The sequence below is a fragment of the Coregonus lavaretus genome, assembly GCF_964263955.1.
Source record: "Coregonus lavaretus genome assembly, chromosome: 17".
NCBI classification, from domain to species: Eukaryota; Metazoa; Chordata; class Actinopteri; order Salmoniformes; family Salmonidae; genus Coregonus; species Coregonus lavaretus.
In genome coordinates this window covers 9545110-9568331 of record NC_140004.1, presented here as the reverse complement: position 1 = coordinate 9568331, position 23222 = coordinate 9545110, and the positions used below count along the sequence as shown (strand labels likewise).

General features: G+C 39.4%; 1 protein-coding gene and 1 long non-coding RNA gene across 2 annotated transcripts; both read left to right on the top strand.

Moving 5' to 3' along the window:
• Positions 1-56: 56 nt before the first annotated feature.
• Positions 57-11016, top strand: LOC311145016 (endonuclease G, mitochondrial-like; the record flags this gene model as incomplete). The annotated part of the gene is given in 8 exon segments (XM_084181224.1): positions 57-76; positions 336-531; positions 1245-1253; positions 1257-1268; positions 1272-1354; positions 1496-1532; positions 1637-1859; positions 10865-11016. Coding segments are annotated over 8 exon segments (732 nt in total).
• A 9432-nt stretch (positions 11017-20448) lies between these two features.
• On the top strand, positions 20449-21589 carry LOC311144582. Its single transcript, XR_014614511.1, has 2 exons — positions 20449-20521; positions 21316-21589. It is a non-coding gene; the product is annotated as an uncharacterized lncRNA (long non-coding RNA).
• Positions 21590-23222: the final 1633 nt, after the last annotated feature.

Here is a 23222-nt window from a genome sequence, read left to right as displayed (position 1 = left end):
TAGGAAGGTTATCTTAGTGTTCTTGGGCACAGGGACTATGGTGGTCTGTTTGAAACATGTTAGTATTACAGAATCAGTCAGGGACATGTTCAACATTTCAGTGAAGACACTTGCCAGTTGGTCAGCGCATGCCTGGAGTACACGTCCTGGTAATCCATCTGGCCCTGCGGCCTTGTGAATGTTGACCTGCTTAAAAGTCTCACATCGGCAACGGAGAGCGTGATCACATAGTCATCCAGAACAGCTGATGCTCTCATGCATGCTTCAGTGTTGCTTGCCTCGAAGCGAGTATAGAAGTGATTTAGCTCGTCTGGTAGGCTTGTGTCACTGGGCAGCTCGCGGCTGTGCTTCCCTGCATGGGTTTTAGAACAGCTCAGCCCTGGTGGCTTGACTGGACCTTCAGACAGGAAATTCTGCAACTTTAAAGAGGATGATACAACAGCACTACCATTGCAGACTACAGCTGACAATTATAAATGGAGCCAAAAGGCAATGAATGATATGTTCTACCTCAGTAATGTCTCACCACAGGTAAGTCGGGTATTGGGGAAAACATTGCATATGTTATTTGGCTATACAGTGTGAGTGACAATATACACTGAGTATAACAAACATTAGGAACACCTTCCTAATATTGAGTTTTGCTGTCAGAACAGCCTCGATTCGTCGGGGCGTGGACTCTACAAGGTTTCGAAAGCGTTCCACAGGGATGCTGGCCCATGTTGACGCCAATGCTTCCCACAGTTGTGTCAAGTTGGCTGGATGTCCTTTGGGTGGTGGACCATTCTTGATACACACGGGAAACTGTTGAGCATGAAAAACCCAGCACGTTGCAGTTCTTGACATAAACCTGCCACCCCGTTCAAAGGCACATAAATCTTACCCATTCACCCTCTGAATGGCACACATACTCAATTCATGTCTCAATTGTCTCAAGGCTTAAACATCTGTCTCCTCCTCTTCATATACACTGATTGAAGTGGATTTAACAAGTGACATCAATAAGGAATCATAGCTTTCAACTGGATTCACCTGGTCAGTCTATGTCATGGAAAGATGTTTTTAATGTTTTGTATACTCAGTGTAAATGTGCATCTGCAGTTTAAAACACTAAATGATGAGACAAAATAGGCTTCTGAATCTCATGTAGCTAGGCTTCTAGAGCAAATGGCATGAACCAATAAATGGCTGTATAGGATAATTAAGTTTCTTTTATTTACACTTGACTTTTGACCTATCCCTAGAACCTAAACTGAAATCAACATGCATGAAACAACTTGGAGAAGTACTGCCATTCACTTACCAAGCATTACATTAATGTGTTTGTGTGCACTGGACCACTTTATCTGCCCAGATGAGTGTCATCTGAAGTGAAACAGAGATTTCCATTTCAAATACTATCTTAAATGCCATTTACACAGTGATCTGCTTCAGCATAAAGGTGAGAATGATTCAGAAGTCGTAACTATAATGTTCCTTCTCTCTGTGCATGTAGACAGGAACCAGATGGGAAAATGTATGTGAAGTACCAGGTGATAAGCCACTGTAGCTCAGTTGGTAGAGCATGGCGCTTGCAACGCCAGGGTTGTGGGTTTGTTTCCCACGGGGGGCCAGTATGAAAGTCGCTCTGGATAATGTGATGGGGAGGAACCATGTGGCCGTCCCCACCCATTTCTACAAGATGGTGATCCTGGAGCAGAGGGGAGAGGTAGAGCTGCGCTCGTACGTGATGCCCAACATACCTGTGGATGAGAAGATTCCTCTGGAGCGCTTCCTGGTGCCCATTGAGAGCATCAGGACTGCTCTTTTACCGAACATTATTAAGAGGAGAAGCAGCCTGCTGGCTATTACTGCTGGAGGCAAATTAGTCTGGTCAGCTCTGTGTAGTGTGGTGGGTCCTGTTCATTAGGACATACTGTAGCAATAATGTTTTAGAATGGAAAACAAAAACAAACGTTTTTGTTATTGGACAAGCACAAACAGTGCCTACCCGTTTCACTCCATTTCAATGAGTTTTCTTCCATTTTCTTTGGTCATTCAGCTCTGTGTAGTGTGTTGATCGTCCTCAGTAAGGCATGCAGGATTTACTTGTGACTGTACCAGCCTCATGTGCTAAGTCAATGTAGTGCTTATTATTCTGTTGAAAACATACAGTACCAACACCATTATTGTTGCCCTGATAAAATAATTATTTTGAATTCAACCCAAAAGGGAATCCAGATTGTCGAGTAGGTTGTGATGCTAATAAATGTTTAGGCACATAAGACTAGTTCTGAATGATTCTTGTTTATTCTTTTTGACAACTATCCACAGGGGATACATATAGTTCAGTGGAGGCTGCTGAGGGGAGGATGGCTCATAATCATGTCTGGAATGGAGTAAATGGAATGGTATCAATCACGGGGGTTCCATGTGATTGATACCATTCAATTGACTCCATTTCAGACATTATTATGAGCCGTCCTCCCTTCAGCAGCCTCCACTGAACTATATGTATAGCTAGCAACATGTAGATGACCAACTAGCTAGATGGAAAATGGTTGTTGAAAAATGGTTATTGTCGTGTATTAGGATTATGCCTTTGTTAAATGTTTTTCATGAAGAAATGGAATGTTGTTTATCTTAGTTCAAATGTAGCAGTTGGAGGGTGACGCCCCAGGGGGGGATAGGTGATTGGACGAAAAAGGGAGCAACCCATTTATTGCCATTGTTTATAAGTAGGACCTAGACGAAGAGCGTTCAGAAGCATTCAGATTAATTTGGGACGGGGCTTCTCCAGACACCGCGGGTCTGTAACTTATGCTGTAAACGTGTGATATTAATAAAAGCCTCTAATCACGGTGCAGCCTAAGCGGACTCTTTGATTGACAGCAATAAGCCACCAACAGCAGACGCGACACGATAAATGGGGGCTCGTCCGGGATTCTGATTTCATCGTTCTTGGTTCCTTTCCTGAGTCGCGAGTTGACTACTGCCCAAGCCGGCTTTAAAGGTGAGATTACTCACAAAATTTGGGCATTAGTTATTCCGCTGATTCATGAGAGGGCATTGAAGGTGTACAGTTAAAAGTACTTGGGTCGTTGTTGATGTGACGTTATTGCTGTCGACTAGGAGTCTGTAATAATATTCTAAAATGTGATTCCATTGGTAAACGGCAGATAATTGGAATTTTAGAGCATAAAACGGTAGGAATTAAGTATTGGCAGGTGTACAATTAAAACAGATATGCATACATTAGAGCGCTGTACCGCGTAAAGACCCCGGAGTGGGCCATTTAGAATGGGCCGAAAAGCCGCTTGCACGATAGAATGTGCAAGTCGGTGTGTTTTTAAAGAAAAACTCGGGTTGATGGAATTTATCTGATTTGTGATTATTGCTCGACTTTCGTCCGACGGGGGGTCTGTTGGGTCTAATTTCTCGGTGAATTGTCATTAATTCCACGGTAGCACAAAACGGTAGGAAAATATGTCAAAAAGAAAAGGGCAGCGCGGGATGCTTATTTGTGTGGTGTAGGCCGCAGTTAGCTAAAGGCTAAGGCTAATGTTAATACTAAATGCTGGATTGGGTTTCATGCTACATTGTACATAGCGGCTAATGCTAAATGCTAAGGCTAATTGTGTTGCGTGCTACATGCTAACGTGTCCTTAGAGGTCTCATTGCGATGAGATAAGCCTCTTAAACTTGTTTGTGTGTGTGTGGAATTCAGAGTTCTACGCAAATGTGAGCTCTGTTATGTGTAATTGTCTGACTATAAGTGTAAAATAGAGAACTGAGGTAGAACGCTGGCGTTCTATTGTGTGGCAATCGTATGGTTAAATGGATTTGCGCATGCGCTTGATTTTACGGCGCTAAAACTACGACACGAGGTGATTTGCTAAAACTACAACACGGGATTGTGGGTAAAGGGTCATATTTCTGTGGGGTTACATTGCAGGGGGAGAAATAGCCACAGACAAGAGGTTTTTGGACACGAATCTTCTAAATCGTTAAAGTGACTGTTGTTCGAACATGAAACTATTTGTTGAGATGTAGTGAATTTATAAATTAAATATATGTTGACGGAGTATAATGAATTAAATTAAATGACGGATTAAAGTAAATAAAAATGTTATTGAGCGATCTATTTAGTCCTGAATTAAGTCTTAAAGCGAATGTGAACGAAGGAATATTGAATATGGTTGAAGTAACTCAGTATTGCATTAACTACTAAAATATTTTCCTGTGTCTCTGTTCTTTTGTCATATGAGAGGAACAATGGAGAGAGAAGGAGAGGGGGTGCTGACGTACACGTCACGTGACGCGACAGAGGATCGAGTCAAGGGTTTGAGACTGGTCTGTTCACAAAATCTTCCCCTACAGGATGTTTGATGTTATGACAATTTCACATAGGCTTGGCAAAATACTGATTCATTAAAAATTGCATTTGGGAGGCTCTGTGCATCACTGGGGTTAATTACAGTTGTGTTGGGAATCAAGGACTGACATTATTCTGTAAAATTAAGATAATTAGGTGCTTATAGAGCAAGGGGGTTATGGGAATTGTAGTAATGGTAGGGTTACAGGCTTTGTTTATGGGTATTGTAGTCTGAAGTTGACTACTTGCATTTGATGGGTTGTGGTAAGATAGCCACCACTAATTGATAAATTGGTGACATAGGATGTAGAAATAAAAAATTGGTTTTAATTATTCATAATTTTTAATTGATTTTTTAATTGATTTTTTTATTTTAATTAGAAATGGTTTTTGATAAAAAAAATTAATCGAATTTTTTCATATTCATATTTTGGTTGATTGATTATTATTATTATTTTTTTTGGGGGGGTTGTTTGGTTTATATTAAATAATTAAAGGGGGGAAGCCATAGGCTACATAGTCTAAAATAAAATAATTCACGATAAAGGAATATAAAAGGGTTGTTACAATGGGGAAAAACGACATCAAGGCTATGAAAGTCATTACACCGGTTGATATAGTACAAAATGGTAATCCTTTAACTAAAGTAGTGTTAGGTTATCCGGCAAATGAAACAAAAGTTGCCCTTCATTCTCAAACAAAAACTGATAAAAGATTCCAGCGATAAGATAAAGGTATAGAGAAGGTGACAGGAAAACTAATGGCAGAAGTTAGTACACCTTTCTCACACACGGATTCAGCAATAAGACACCCACCTTATGAGAAGGAAGTAGAGCTTAGGGATGTTTATCCTCAGCTTCCAGGGATCATCCAGGAGGGTGATTGTTGCATCAGAGATGAAGATGAATAATAGATAGAGGACAAGCAGAAACGACCAGAAAGATGAATTCAAAACTCCAGAAGGAAGAAAATGAGATGTCTGGAAGAGAAGAGTGAGGTTAAGGAAGAAGATGATGAAGATGAAGATCAGAGTGATTGAGAAGAGATAATGGGTGGATATGACTCTGTGATCAGAAGGAAGTTGGCAAGAGAGGAAAGAAGGATACTAGAGATTTGATCTCTGATGGAAGTTGAAGGAAGAAGGATACAAGAGATTCGAGTTCAGATGAAGACAGCGATAAAGAGGAGACTAAAGGTGCTGTGTATTCAAAAGGAGTTTATCCTACAAGGACTGGCACAGAAGAAAAGTAAGAAGATGATGGAAGATGATATTTTGAGGACAGAACTTAGAATATAAGCTTTTGAAGAATCCTGATATGTCAACAGCAAGAAAGAACAGGATCAAGAAACTCTCAGAAAACTCAATCATACAACTGGTGGAGAAGAGAAGCTTTGGTTAGGAAGAATCAGAGTGAACCAAATCAACAATCACTGCCACAGCTTCAACCAGAACCGGTCCAACCGCAATTGTACCAGCCACTAATGGCGGCACCAGTTGTTTCATATCCACAGCCAGTTTCTGGACAGACACAGAATTGGAGAGGAAGAGGACGAGAAGGCTTAGAAGGAGGAGGAAGATTTCAGCTACACTTCCAGCAACTTTCAGAAGACTGTTATAATTATGGACAGGTTGGTCACTTTACCTGTGAGTGCAACAAGTCAGGAGGAAACAACAGAGAACATTTTTAAGGAAGATACAGGGGCCAGTCAAGATCACCTGTTCTCCAGGTGAACCCTAAGGATTCTAGAGTGCCTAGAAGATACGAAGGGGGGTGTCAGCTGATAGCACCGATTAGAGAAGAAGAGAAAATATCCAACAATTGAAGTAAATTAGGATAGGGATTTGAGGTAGTAAAACAGCTAATTACTCTTAAGGAACCAATTGAGCTCTGCTATAGAACTCAAAGAGAAATTAAAATAGACATACTAATATTAGAACATATACCTATTGCATTATTGGGAAGAGATGCATTGTTTAAATTGAATTGTACAATAAGATGTACACTAGACGGCTGTCTGGTAGAAGATTTTAAAAAGTAGGGTTTTTGGGAATCATATTGGCTTAAAAAGATAATATCATAGGAAGGATGATAATCTATTAGACTGCCTATTAGACAATCTGTCTGAAAAATAAAGTTAAAAGGGGTGACTGTTATTCTGGGTTACATTCTTACACCAAGAGATTTCAGGCTAGGCTAAAAGGTGTTTAGTCGTTTGCCAAGTCTGTGTGTAAAGAAGTCAGAAGCAGGGGGACTTCCCAATCACATATCCTAAAAATTGGTGGTAAAGGGATTTTGTGAATAAATCAGTGGAAAATGTTTTTAAAGGTTAGGAGAAAAGATTAGATTAAAATAAGTTAGGAGAACTAGGTTGAAGGAACTCTAAGACAGTAAGCTAAGTTTCAAAGTTAGTAGTAAGAGAGAGAGAACAGTGGTGAAGGACATTTTAGAGTTTAGTGGGAAGATATGGTAGGAGTTTAGATCTGTTAGGAGCAGATGCATTGAGAAAGTATGTGTTGCTGAATAATAAGAGAAGATTGAGGATGATTGAGTATCTATATTTACAGTTCCCAGCAGGGAGATCAAGGTAATTATAGGTGTATTTTTTATAATCAAAAGTTTGAAAGTCAGGGATTAGAGGTAGGACTGAGAGTTGGGAAAAAGTGACACTAGTGGTGATAGATGGAAGTACAAGCAAAGACTTCAAAGCTTTGGGGAAAATTGATGAAGTAACTAAGGACATTAACACTTCAGTCTATTAAAACAACAGTGAGAAGCAATTTAACTCTTTCAACATTGATAGTTATTAAAGCCATAAATATATCGCATTTGATTATAAGGGAGCCAATGGCTCCAGCACCAATTTTAGAGGAAAAATACTTATTAGGGTTAGGATGGGGACGTTCCTCCCACATGGAGAGATAATTATGGAGAAGAAGTATTGTTATCAGGACCAGAAGTAGAAGCAAGCTGTTGCACCTAATCAAAGGAGATATAGTTTGTACAACAATATGAAGTGGAAGAGGGTTATGAGTGATTGTTCATTTATTTTGCGTAATGTTACAGAGAAAGATCAGGGAGAATATATGTGTACTTATCTAGTGCAAGCATTAAAATTTGTTCCGGTTAAGAATTATTGGTTAAAGGGCTATGTAATTCGTAAAGTGATGCTTATAATGGAAGATTTGAAGTCTGTTGAAGTTTCCACGGTCACCAAAGGAGTTCAGGAAGAATATGTTACAGTAGTCACTCCAACAGTAAATAATGCACATAGGATATCGGTAGCTTTCCCACTAGAAATAATTAAGGTTAATACATCAACTAAATCAACTACTTTAATGGTAACTTTGGAAGGATTTAATGGTACGACGGCAATAACAAATGTAGGAAGTATGACACAGACACAAACAACAACTTAGTAAGGATAGGGTTAAAAAAGGAGAGCAGATAGTAGTAGAGAGAATATAGATTCATCTGAAATAGTGAAGGATACTATCATGGAGGTACAGGATGAGGTCTTTGATTTTAATGACAGACAAGGAGAGGTATCTGATCAGTACCGCTCGTTAGGGAAGAGAGAAACTAAATGGATGGGTTTGATTCTTCTGTTGTAAAAATTAGAGATAAATGGGCAGGTAGGAATCTTTGGTTCCAGTAACTCCTTCTGTAATATCAGTGAGGAATCTTGAGGGTCCATGTCTGTTGAGAATTCCAGTCAAACATTTTAGAGACGGTCGCTCGACCTCTATCAAGTATGTGTCAATCTTATGCTTTGTCATGACTGTGGTATCAGCAACAATCAGTAACCGATAAAATAATGTCGTTGTCAAAACATTTGTTTAAGCCTAGGGTTAGGTGGTATTGGGTTAAATGAATTAACTTGTGTGCATTTGTTAGATGGGAAGGAAACTCAGATAACAGCAAACCCTGAAACATTGGAGGTGAAAGCAGTGAGGGCTAAAAGTTGTTTGGTTCTAATAAAACATATGAGGTAAGGGGTATGTTTATGGGAATATCAGATTGTGATGTTATATGATAACTTTGGGTAAGCATGACCTTAAGGGTAGTAATGAGAAATATAAATGTAACTTTTTATGTTCCAGGTAGTAGGAACAGCAGGACTTTGATGGTTAAAAGATTAGCTTTTGCCTGTCAATGTAACTATTGGGAATTTTAGAGATATTTGGTGGGTTTGTGGTGATAAAGCATATATATTCTTACCCTATGGATGGACAGGATGTTGTTACATGTCAACGTTGAAGCTTCCATATGAGGTTTCTACCATTATAAGAGGGGTAGCACCGGACACAGATAAATCTAGGGTTAAAAGGGTGAAAAGAGACATGTTATAGTCTTCAAGTCTATCATTGAAGGATGAGTCCAAGGGAGAAGGGGGGACTTTTTCCATGGTATGGTGTAACATTTGGGAAGATCCTATTGATAATGTTAGTTATACTTTGAGTCCAGATAGTTCAGATATTATCACTAGGGTTATATATGCATTGAAGAATATAAGGGATGCATTTGGTAGATCTGAAGGAGCGGAAGTCAGCGAAGACTTGGTTGCAAGATCAGGTAGGCCCAGTAGGGGCAGTGATGGTTCAGATTTTAGTTGCAGCTTTGATAACACTGTGTGTGATGTTTGTAATTTGTTACTGACCTTTGAGAAAGCTATGATATTGAGATAGGTTGGAGAGTGATGCCTGGAGACAACACTCAGATGCCGGTGTTGACTGTTCCTGATCTGGATGAAGATGGACAAGTGGAACTGAATGGATAAATATCATTTTTGATGATTTGATCATTTTTCAATTTTTTTTTCAATATTAGGGTGATTTTAGTATGATTTTATGAATCAAAGGGGGGAAGTGGGTTAATGTGATTCATACATCATTTATATATCATTTTTATATTCTTAGTTGATATTGATGTTTAATTTGAAAGTGTTGTTTTGCAAAAGATACTGTTTGGTCTTTTCTTTTCTTCCAGAAGCATTTGGGGGAACATGTGGAGATTGAAATACTCAAACAAGGACAATATGAAGGGACAATATGAAAGGACAATGACTGGAGGAGATGAAACAAGAAAGGTGTGGAGAGATTCCGATTCCATCATCAACAATCCATTGGAAGTCGAGACTACGGGGAGATGAAGTGTAGTGGACTACATTCCAGTGTCTGCAATGAAATATAGACATGTGTAATACATAATTTGTGTCATACTCTTACGTATTAATTTTTGTAGAATGATATTTGATGTTTTTGAATACATGTGAGGATCTTAGATGTTTTTGTTTATTTCGTTGATGCTTAGGGACAGGGAGTCTAGGCAGGGAGAGGTCCACTATAGGGTCCAATGGGTTGACCAGCCTTAGAGTGGATATTTTTTGGATAGTATTTTGTTTGCAGGGGCTTACATGTGTATTTAATTGCATCATAGTTTCAAATGCATTTACATGGTTTATGAGTTTATCTGGAGTATCTAGGTGGTTGCCTGGGGCAGAGGGACCGTGAGAGAATTTTACTGTCTTGATTGATGGATGGATATCTGGAAAGATGGCTGCCGGACAGTTTTTCGCTCTTACACTCCATAAAGATTTGTTCATATTTCATAGTAATGTATTCACACTTCATAAACAGTTATTCATATTTCATAGAAAGGTATTTACACTCTAGAGGAGAATGTTTTTGGTTTAATGTTAAAGATACTCAATAAGATAAATTGTTACTTGTCATAATCCTATTCTGTTTGGTTTCGAGACTTTTAGTTAGTCTCGAAGGGGGGAAATGTCGTGTATTAGGATTATGCCTTTGTTAAATGTTTTTCATGAAGAAATTGAATGTTGTTTATCTTAGTTCAAATGTAGCAGTTGGAGGGGGGGATAGGTGATTGGACGAAAAAGGGAGCAACCCATTTATTGCCATTGTTTATAAGTAGGACCTAGACGAAGAGCGGTCAGAAGCATTCAGATTAATTTGGGACGGGGCTTCTCCAGACACCGCGGGTCTGTAACTTATGCTGTAAACGTGTGATATTAATAAAAGCCTCTAATCACGGTGCAGCCTAAGCGGACTCTTTGATTGACAGCAATAAGCCACCAACAGCAGACGCGACACGATATTATCTAATAGAAGATAACCAGTTATCTAATAGAAGTTAACTGCTTAACGTTATCCTGAATTGTGAATTTCTCTGAATGTTGCGCCTCTTGTCGAGATCAGTGGGGCTTTCATAGTACTTTGCCTTGTTGGAAAGTTATATGTTTGTCATATCAAGGTATCTAGCTATAAGTTAAACCTGATCAATCAAACGGATAGGTGTAAGCAATTATGGTAAATCCAAATGCCCTTAATGAGGTGTCTTCGCTAGACAGACACAGAGAGCGAGAGGAAGAAAGTGAGAAAGAAAATATGAAAGTGAGAGAGGGAGAGGGAAACAGAGAGAGAAAGACAGCAGTGCAAATGTACTTAGACTTGATTATTTCAACAACTCTTCTCTTCCAACTTGTTAGGCAATCATATGTACCTACAGGGGAAGGATGGCCAGCCACACAGGCGGGTGATTTTTACTAAGGAGGAGAAAGACGCCGTGCTGACCGAGATGCATGCTGGCCATTTCGGAGTGAAGCGCATGATTGCCAAAATCAACCCACGCTTCTTCTGACGGGGAATTGTCAAGGAGGTGGACAACTGGGCAAGTGAAATAACCTTTTGTTTATCAATCACATTCTATTATATCAGAAATTATTATGATTTCAATGAATGTCATATAAGAGAGCACACAATGTTTCAATTGGTCACTTTTTGCTTAAAGGTCAGTACCCTGTCTAGCCTGCCAGAAGTTTGAGAGGGCGAAGACTGTGGCGCCAGAGTTGAAGCCCATCAAAGTTGTTTCACCATGGCACATGATCGGTAAGTGTCCCAATTCAAATTCTGCCCTGATAAGTTGTTTTGTAATGGTTGCTTTATTTGACCACAGCAGAGTTCAATATTATAGAATGTGTGTGTTTGTGTGTCAGTATCCTTATAAATATGAAAATGTGCACACTGTATGACACAGATACGGGTAAGAATAAAGTAATCTTCTCTCTAACACTTTAAATGTTAGGGGTAGACCTCATCGGACCCTTCACGAAATCCAGGAATGGCAACAGCTGGTGTCTGACGGCGACCGATCACTTTACCGAGTGGGTGGAGGCAATACCCATTAAGGTCAGTAAAGGAAGAGAACATGCTTAACTCTAAATTCCCTTCTGTAACCCATTGAAAAGGGTGCTTGGAACCAAACATAGATTTTTGTTTTTTATGATACCCATCAAGGACGAGACTGGCGAGGCCACCTCCAAGGTGATGATGGACATCTTCAACACCCACAGTTCTCCTGAAGTCTTGAGTGACCGAGGTCATGAATGCTGGAATGGGATGTTATAGGTTATATTCTGTCATCAATGGTTTGTTTTATTTTTTATAATTTGTTTTTGTTTTTCCATGGTACATAATCAGACATTCAGTGGCTTGCGAAAGTATTCACCCCCCTTGGCATTTTTCCTATTTTATTGCCTTACAACCTGGAATTAAAATTGATTTTTGGGGGGTTTGTATCATTTGATTTACACAACATGCCTACCACTTTGAAGATGCACAATTTTTTTATTGTGAAACAAACAAGAAATAAGACAAGAAAACAGAAAACTTGAGCGTGCAAAACTATTCACCCATCCCCCCCAAAGTCAATACTTTGTAGAGCCACCTTTTGCAGCAATTACAGCAGCAAGTCTCTTAGGGTATGTCTCTATAAGCTTGGCACATCTAGCCACTGGGATTTTTGCCCATTCTTAAATGCAAAACTGCTTCAGCTCCTTCAAGTTGGATGGGTTCCGCTGGTTTACAACAATCTTTAAGTCATTCCACAGATTCTCAATTGGATTGAGGTCTGGGCTTTGACTAGGCCATTCCAATACATTTAAATGTTTCCCCTTAAACCACTTGAGTGTTGCTATAGCAGTATGCTTAGGGTCATTGTCCTGCTGGAAGGTGAACCTCTGTCCCAGTCTCAAATCCCTGTAAGACAAACAGGTTTCCCGCAAGAATTTCCCTGTATTTAGCACCATCCATTAATCCTTCAATTCTGACCAGTTTCCCAGTCCCTGCCGCCACCACCATGCTTCACTGTGGGGATGGTGTTCTCGGGGTGATAAGAGGCGTTGGGTTTGCGCCAGACATTTTCCTTGATGGCCAAAAAGCCATCAAGGTACCTTCTTCCATATGTTTGGGGAGTCTCCCACATGCCTTTTGGCGAACACCAAACATTTTTGCTTACTTTTTTCTTTAAGCAATGGCTTTTTTCTGGCCACTCATCAATAAAGCCCAGCTCCGTGAAGTGTACAGCTTAAAGTGGTCCTATGGACAGATACTCCAATCTCCCCTGTGGAGCTTTGCAGCTCCTTCAGGGTTATCTTTGGTCTCTTTGTTGCCTCTCTGATGAATGCCCTCCTTGCCCTCCTCTGTAGCTCAGCTGGTAGAGCACGGCGCTTGTAACGCCATGGTAGTGGGTTCGATCCCCGGGACCACCCATACACAAAAAATAAATACAAAAAAAAATTATGCACGCATGACTGTAAGTCGCTTTGGATAAAAGCGTCTGCTAAATGGCATATTATTATTATTATTATTATTATTATTGCCTGGTCCGTGAGTTTTGGTGGGCGGCTCTTTTTTAGCAGGTTTGTTGTGGTGCCATTTTCTTTCCATTTGTTTATAATGGATTTAATGGTGCTCCGTGGGATGTTCAACGTTTTGGATATTGTTTTATATTTTTTGAAACCATTTTTTTTCATTTCACTTCACCAATTTGGACTATTTTGTGTATGTCCATTACATGAAATCCAAATAAAAATCAATTTAAATTACAGGTTGTAATGCAACAAAATAGAAAAAATGCCAAGGGGGATGAATACTTTTGCAAGGCACTGTATTTCAATATCTTACATTGTCAATAGATATTGCTTTCCTACCCCCTCCTCCAGGTTTGGTGAATGGACCAACCAGACCCTCAAGACTGCCATGGGCAAGTCCCTTGATTGATACCAGGAAGGGTGGGAGAACAACCTGAAGGTAATTCTCTTTGCACACAACAACAGCATCCAGGACTCCACCGAGTACGGACGGGAGCCGCAGCTGTTGACTGAGGTAAGCAATGCAATTGTATATACATTTATTGCATATACTGTAGTCTAATGTGGTGGAAGTTGTTGAACCAGATCAGAACACCTTTGAGGACCACCTTCAGGCACGGACTGAGAAGGATGTGGAGGTTTTTGACGAGGTCAATATTATTGTCCGCTGTTAATTTATTTTCTGGCCCTCCAAGAGTTATGTAAGAAATGTATTTGTAATATGAAATATAATTTCATTTATTCCTGTTATCAATCAAGGTGAGACTGAACATCGACAATGCGCAGGAGAAACAGAAGGAGAGCTAACGGAGCTGGTGTCACCATCTGTTAAGGTGAATATAAAAAATCTCAGATAATAACTATTTGCCTTTGCACACAAAATAACCTGAAGCTAGTTTTAGTTACCCTAACACTGATATTTTTATCTTTGTCTTCCTATGGTTACCTCGGTGGAAGCCAACAATCTTCTCCAGTTGGAGCAGTTGGACGGTCGACCACTGAAAGGACTGACGCCCTACACTTCTGTGAAGGCCAATAGACAAAGTATGTTAAGCTTTGGTTGACATTTGAGAAAGCAAGAAATGGTAGTTATGCTGAGCTTATGAAAATATACTTTAGGACCATCGACTGTCCGAGCCCCCCATAGGGTATCCCATCAACCAGAACCAGTGAGTTCAGATCAGTCTGATTCTCTGTTCTCTGAGTCGGAGGGGGACCAGCTTGAGGTAGGCTATACCTTCCAAAAGTGTTGAAAAGTACATATCTCCCATTTATAACACTGCCCTAATCCATCAAATTTTCTCACAGTAAAGTGTAACATGTGTGTTTGCTTTTTACGTCTCTGTCTCCTATCCTGTTCCTTTTAACTCTGCTCCTGTTCTCCAGGACCTAGGGGTTCTGCCCAAGACGTGGATCCACCTGATGTCCTCCATTACCAACCACCCTTCAACTTTTCATTACATCATCTACAGCTACTGTTATTGCCATAAATATCAATTGTGTGCCGCCCTATGGGACTCTCAGACCATGAGAAACAAGATTCTCTGGTCTGATGAAACCAAGATTGAAATCTTTGGCCTGAATGCCAAGCGTCACGTCTGGAGGAAACCTGGCACCATCCCTACGGTGAAGCATGGTGGTGGCAGCATCATGCTGTGGGGATGTTTTTCAGCGGCAGGGACTGGGAGACTAGTCATGATCGAGGAAAAGATGAATGGAGCAAAGTACAGAGAGATCCTTGATGAAAACCTGCTCCAGAGCGCTCAGGACCTCAGACTGGGGCGAAGGTTCACCTTCCAACAGGACAACCACCCTAACCACACAGCCAAGACAACGCAGGAGTGGCTCCAGGACAAGTCTCTGAATGTCCTTGAGTGGCCCAGCGAGAGCACGGACTTGAACCCGATCTAACATTTCTGGAGAGACCTGAAAATATCTGTGCAGCGATGCTCCCCATCCAACCTGACAGAGCTTGAGAGGATCTGCAGAGAAGAATGGGAGAAACTCCCCAAATACATGTGTGCCAAGCTTGTAGCATCATACACAAGAAGACTCAAGGCTGTAATCGCTGCCAAATGTGCTTCAACAAAGTACTGAGTAAATGGTCTAAATACTTATGTAAATGTGATATTTCAGTTATTTATTTGTAATACATTTGCAAACATTTCTAAAAACCTGTTTTTGCTTTGTCATTATGGAGTATTGTGTGTAGCAATTTAATCAATTTTAGAATAAGGCTGTAATGTAACAAAATGTGGAAAAAGTCAAGGGGTCTGAATAATTTCCGAATGCACTGTAAGTACTTGTAGGACATACAGTAAGTCTCTGTATGAGCACTGAACAAAAATATTAACGTAAGATGTAAAGTGTTGATCCCATTAACTTTTGTGAAACATCACAGTACAGTTGAAAAATGTATGGAAAATAGAAATCAAATATGGATGGTGTTAAGAGATAGATGGGAGGTGTTGAATGGAGCTGAAGGATGGGACTAATAACAACTAACAACAACTAATAACAACAAGATAACTACTGTAAAGCATACTGTGTCCATAATAAGTATATACAGTTGAAGTCGGAAGTTTACATACACTTAGGTTGGAGTCATTAAAACTTGTTTTTCAACCACTCCACAAATTTCTTGTTAACAAACTATAGATTTGGCAAGTCGGTTAGGACAATTTTTCCAACAATTGTTTACAGACAGATTATTTCACTTTTAATTCACTGTATCACAATTCCAGTGGGTCAGAGGTTTACATACACTAAGTTGACTGTGCCTTTAAACAGCTTGGAAAATTCCAGAAAATGATGTCATGGCTTTAGAAGCTTCTGATAGGCTAATTGACATCATTTGAGTAAATTGGAGGTGTACCTGTGGATGTATTTCAAGGCCTACCTTCAAACTCAGTGCCTCTTTGCTTGACATCATGGGAAAATCAAAAGAAATCAGCCAAGACCTCAGAAAAAACATTGTAGACCTCCACAAGTCTGGGTCATCCTTGGGAGCAATTTCCAAACGCCTGAAGGTACCACGTTCATCTGTACAAACAATAGTACGCAAGTATAAACCCCATGGGACCACGCAGCCGTCATACCGCTCAGGAAGGCGACGCGTTCTGTCTCCTAGAGATGAACGTACTTTGGTGCGAAAAGTGCAAATCAATCCCAGAACAACAGCAAAGGTCCTTGTGAAGATGCTGGAGGAAACAGGTACAAAAGTATCTATATCCACAGTAAAACGAGTCCTATATCGACATAACCTGAAAGGCTGCTCAGCAAGGAAGAAGCCACTGCTCCAAAACCGCCATAAAAAAAGTCAGACTACGGTTTGCAACTGCACATGGGGACAAAGATTGTACTTTTTGGAGAAATTTCCTCTGGTCTGATGAAACAAAAATAGAACTGTTTGGCCATAATGACCATCGTTATGTTTGGAGGAAAAAGGGGGTGTTTGCAAGCCGAAGAACACCATCTCAACCGTGAAGCACGGGGGTGGCAGCATCATGATGTGGGGGTGCTTTGCTGCAGGAGGGACTGGTGCACTTCACAAAATAGATGGCATCATGAGGAAGGAAAATTATGTGGATATATTGAAGCAACATCTCAAGACATCAGTCAGGAAGTTAAAGCTTGGTCGCAAATGGGTCTTTCAAATGGACAATGACCCCAAGCATACTTCCAAAGTTGTGGCAAAATGGTTTAAGGACAACAAAGTGAAGGTATTGGAGTGGCCATCACAAAGCCCTGACCTCAACCCTACAGAACATTTGTGGGCAGAACTGAAAAAGCGTGTGCGAGCAAGGAGGCCTACAAACCTGACTCAGTTACACCAGCTCTGTCAGGAGGAATGGGCCAAAATTCACCCAACTTATTGTGGGAAGCTTGTGGAAGGCTGCCCGAAACATTTGACCCAAGTTAAACAATTTAAAGGCAATGCTACCAAATACTAATTGAGTGTATGTAAACTTCTGACCCACTGGGAATGTGATGAAATTAATAAAAGCTGAAATAAATCATTCTCTCTACTATTATTCTGACATTTCACATTCTTAAAATTAAGTGGTGATCCTAACTGACCTAAGACAGGGAATTTTTACTAGGATTAAATGTTAGGAATTGTGAAAAACTGAGTTTAAATGTATTTGGCTAAGGTGTATGTAAACTTCCGACTTCAACTGTAGGTTATAGGTTGAGAGCTTTTGTGAAAGAGCACAGTTGGAAAGATATGGCATATAGAAGCAAACCGGATGGACATCATGAAAATGATCGGAGAGGTTGAGGGTAGAGGAAGATCAGGAGTAAAAACAAACAAAATAGAATTATTGTTAAATTGACTGTGTCCATAAAATGTATATAGTATGTATAAGCTGGAAGTAGAGGCCTAAGCGTTGTTGTTCACTAGTTAACTCCAATTAGGGGAGGGGTGGTGGGGTTGGAAAGTAATAAAGGGAAATATATATTTTTAAAGGATATGTATATATATGTATGTATATGTATTTATATGTATGTATGTGTATATATATATATATATATATATATATATATATATATATATTGGCGGGGAAAAAACATATGGGGGATTGGAAGTGATGCAGACAATTACATTGATGGAAGTTACAATCTATCTGCAATATTAACGCTGATCTATCCTCAAAAAAAAAAGTATATATAAATATATATATATAATTTTACGTCTCTGTATGAGCACTGAACAAAAATATTAATGTAAGATGTAAAGTGTTGGTCCCATGTTTAATGAGCTGAAATAAAACATCCCAGAAATGTTCCATACGTACAAAAAGCTTATTTGTCTCAAATGTTGTGCACAAATTTGTTTACATCCCTGTTAGTGAGCATTTCTCCTTTGCCAATATAATCCATCCACCTGACAGGTGTGGCATATCAAGAAGCTGATTAAACAGCATGATCATTACACAGGTGCACCTTTTGTCAGACAAGACCATGCCATTGATGTCTCAAGTTTTGAGGGAATGTGCAATTGGCATGCTGACTTCAAGAATGTCCACCAGAGCTTTTGCCAGAGAATTTAATGTTAATTTCTCTCCCATAAGCTGCCTCCAACGCTGTTTTAGAAAAATTGGCAGTATGTCCAACCGGCCTCACAACCGCAGACCACGTATATATGTTGTTGTGTGGGTGAGCGGTTTGCTGATGTCAATGTTGTGAACAGAGAGCCCCATGGTGGCGGTGAGGTTATGGTATGGGCAGGCATAAGCTATGGACAACGAACACAATTGCATTTTATCAATGGCAATTTCATCACATGTTATTCTTCAATGTAATCAGAGGGCTAATATTAATACTATGCATGCCAGTCTCTCTTGGCTAAGAGTTGAGGAAAGACTAACTGCGTCACTTATTGTTTTTATAAGAAACCTTAATGTGTTGGAAATTCCAAATTGTTTGCATATTCAACTTACACACAGCACTGACACACACACTTACCCCACCAGACATGCCACCAGGGGTCTTTTCACAGTCCCCAGGTCCAGAACAATCAAGGAAACCTATAGTATTATACAGAGCCATGAGTGCATGGAACTCTCCCCCATGTTGTGTGTATGTACTAACGTACGTGTAACTGATAGATGCACACACACACACACGTTAATGTGTTTAATGGGGCTCCTAATAAATAAATCAAAATCAAATGCACGGCCCCATGTCGCAAGGATCTGTACACAATTCCTGGAAGTTGAAAATGTCCCAGTTCTTCCATGGCCTGCATACTCACCAGACATGTCACCCATTGAGCTTGTTTGGGATGCTCTGGATCGACGTGTACGACAGCGTGTTCTAGTTCCCGCCAATATCCAGCAACTTCGCACAGTCATTGAAGAGGAGTGGGACAACATTCCACAGGCCACAATCAACAGGCTGATAAACTCTATGCGAAGGAGATGTATCGCGCTGCATGAGGCAAATGGTGGTCACACCAGATACTGACTGATTTTCTGATCCACGCCCCTAGCTTATTTTTAAAGGTATCTCTGACCAACAGATGAATATCTGTAATTCCCAGTCATGTGAAATCCATAGATTAGGGCCTAATGCATTTATTTCCTTATATGAACTGTAACTCAGTAAAATCTTTGAAATTGTTGCATGTTGCATTTATATTTTTGTTCAGTACATATGCAAGTTCCTAAATATGTACAGTAAATCTCCTCCAATCAACTCTCCACCTCCCACTATATTTACTCAAGCTGCTTTTCTTCATATAGGACTGTTATGCTCTGTGTGCCTGGCTCAAACCCCTTGAGACTGTAGTCTTTCAGGAGAGACAGAGCTGGAATGCTCCAGAAAATCATGAGGATTAACTTATACTAAACAAAAAATGTACGAAAGCCATCCGGCTTAGGAGCACAAGAAATTGCATAACAAGGAGTATCATTCAATATGATGGATGTGCAGCGTTTGGAACTACTGCCATTCTCCAGCAAAACACAACCTGGATGTTTTTCATTTGGAGAATGACCTGTAGTGACACACAGACGTCTCTTATGGTAATTATGGTGGGTGGCAGCATATCAGCATACTTAGCTGGGGATCAAATGCAATATGACATGCTCCAGAATAAAGCAATGATTGTTGTTTGATATAGGTCCTGGAATGCACAAAGCAAGATACTCTTACTGTTTAAATATTTTCCTGTTTGAACACTTCTTTTAAAACGGAGATAAATTAACAGCATTCAGAAAGTATTCACACCCCTTGACTTTTTCCAAATGTTGTTGTGTTATAGCCTGAATTTAAAATGAATTAAAGTGAGATTTAGTGTCACTGGCCTACACACAATACCCCATAATGTCAAAGTGTAATGATGTTTTTCGAAATTTTTACAAATTAATTCAAAATGAAAAGCTGAAATGTCTTGAGTCAGTAAGTATTCTCTCCCCTTTGTTAAGGCAAGCCTTAATACGTTCAGGAGTAAAAATGTGCTAAACAAGTCACACAATCATTTGCATGGACTCATTCTGTGTGCTATGATAGTGTTTAACATGATTTTTGAATGACTACCTCATCTCTGTACCCCACACATACAATTATATGTAATGTACTTCAGTCGAGCAGTGAATTTCAAACACAGATTCAACCACAAAGACCAGGGAGGTTTTCTAATGCCTCGCAAAGAAGGGCACCTATTGGTTAAAAAAAAAGAAGCAGACATTGAATATCCCTTTGAGCATGGTGAAGTTATTAATTACACTTTGGATGGTGTATCAACATGTAATGGGTTGAAAACAAAGTCACTAAAAATAGACACCCCTTTATTACTATTTTTTTAAACCAATTTGTTTATGTATTTGTCTTAATTAATCTAAATTGTATATTCTACTTGCTTTAGCGTTAGTAGTCCATCAGGCCAATAGATGGCGATGCTGCACTGTGGTAGTAGGAGAAAAGTTCTTCACAATAAAGAAAGCGCCAGAACTTTGCAGACGTGAACTTGTGTCCATTCTTTTACAGGTATGTAACAGAACTTCCAAACGTTATAATATCGAAATAATATGTAATAACATGCTATTTAACAACTTTGTCAAGGTATTATCACATTAGGAAAGGTTTTGTGTTGTTTTTGTGTCGAACTGAGTGAGAGAAGAACGTGATTTACAATGAGTGAGAGGATATGTTAGCTTGATGCTAGCTGAGGTAAAAACGATTTACAAGTCACAGAGATTATGTTTACTGAGTAGCTTACTTGTACTGGATTGTGTCTAGGAGATTTTATAAAGAATCCATCTGTTAGGGATTTTCGAGTTCGTTTGACATGTTATTGGTTTTGTGTAAAATTGTGCTCACGAGCTGGTAAACTGGCCGAGCACACTGTCTGGAGCGTGGACTTTTAGTGCAGAAAGCGCGGGTGCATGAGAGAGAGAGTTTACGGAGGTGCTACTATCTTAAAGCTGAATGTATTGTTTTCTATATTGGTAGCGGTATATAGAAAAACATTAAGTTATTTTTGTATTCATATATGTTTCTATTGTATGACTGTGAAATACATTTAGGTTTTCATGTGAAATCATACAATAAGACAAGGTTATTTGTGGAACATTTTTGAATTCTGCTTTAAGTAAAGTACATTTATGTTGTGTAATTTAAAGTGTGCACTTGTTTGATGTGAATGTTTTTAAAAGTACGAACAAGAAAATAGAAAATTGAACAAGATAAAAAATAAAATAAAATAAAAACATTCTTCAGAATAAAGAAAGCGGCAGAACTTTGCAGATGTAAACTTGTGTCCTTTCTTTTTACTATTACAGGCCACCTCAGCTACAGACTGAGGCCGGTAACAAATACACCCAGTCACTACAAAGATACAGGCGTCCTTACTAACTCAGTTGCCGGAGAAGAAGGAAACTGCTCAGGGATTTCACCATGAGGCCAATGGTGACTTTAAAACAGATACAGAGTTTAATGGCTGTGATAGGAGAAAACTGAGGATGGATCAGCAACATTGTAGTTACTCCACAATACTAATATAAATGACAGAGTGAAAAGGAAGCCTGTACAGAATAAAAAATATTCCAAAACATGCATCCTGTTGGCAATACGGCACTAAAGTAAAACTGCAAAAATGTGGCAAAGAAATTAACTTTATGTCCTGAATACAAATCGTTATGTTTGAGGCAAATCCATAACAACACATTACTGAGTACCACTCTTCATATTTTCAAGCATGGTGTTGGCTGCATCATGTTATGGGTATGCTTGTCATCGGCAAGGACTAGGGAATTTTTTTTAAGGATAAAAAGTATAGAGCAAAGCACAGGCAAAATCCTAGAGGAAAACCTGCTTTCCAACAGACACTGGGAGACAAATTCACCTTTCAGCAGGACAATAACCTAAAACACAAGACCAAATATACACTGGAGTTGCTTACCAAGATGACATTGAATGTTCCTGAGTGGCCTAGTTACAGTTTTGACTTAAATCGGATTCAAGATCTATGGCAAGACTTGAAAATGGCTGTTTAGCAATAATCAACAACCAACTTGACAGAGCTTGAAGAATTTTTAAAAGAATAATGTGCAAATATTGTACAATCCAGATGTGCAAAGTTCTTAGAGACTTGCCCATAAAGACTTAACAGTGGTAATTGCTGCCAATGGTGATTCTAACATGTATTGACTCAGGGGTGTGAATACTTATGTAAATGAGATATTTCTGTATTTTGTTTTCAATAATTTTGCAAACATTTCTAAAACATGTTTTCAGTTTGTCATTATGGGGTATTTTGTATTCAGGCTGTAACGTAACAAAAGTCAAGGGGTATGAATACTTTCTGAAGGTACTGTATGTATAGACATAACATATTGTCTCTTACAACATACCCTTATACATACAGTATGTTATTTTTTTCCTTAGGGAAAATTAACATCAGAGCAAATTAAATCTTGGGCAGAGGGAAGTACATCTGCTGGATAAAATATACAAGGCAGAAACACCTACTTACCTAACTAAAAACTGATATTCTCTTAGCAACAATAAGTGATTGGGTTATCATTGAAATCCTTGTCCTGAATGTTCAGACTCATTCATATCTGAGACCTTTAGAGGAGAGTAGGAGCATTATCAAAGTTGTTTGACGAGTTACCATGGGGTCTGTGATGTGTACCCCACTGGATGATATGTGCAATGTGTCTTTGCTGCTGCGTAGAAGGAAGAGGCCAGTGGAACTGTCAGAGTTCCCACAGGCTGCATATGAGGGCTATCAAAAATATTCTTGACTAAACTATCCTCCCTCCTCTGGGATGATGTCTTGGTCAACAGCCCACCTTCCAGATAGGGATCAGAGGGGAATCCGGAGTCTACGCTGTATGGACAAAATAAGCCACTAAGATGAGCATTTCTCTTTCAGTGTTGGGATATGTGTATTATTTCTAGATCCATTCCAGTGGAAAATAACTGGTTGAAAAGACATTTGTTTAAATGGCGTCATTAGTTTCTGGCTGTAATGACGTCATTTCAACCAAGTTTGCCTGCTGCTTGTTTTGTGCATACTAATGATTTAATTACGGTACTTGCTTTGTGATACCACTGGCTGCTGATATTTATAAAATATTTCATTAATCATTGACAGCATTTGAGATTGTGAGAATAAATACCACATATGAAAACACTACATGGTTAAAATAGCGAAATAAATCTTTAATACGTCTAGTTGCAT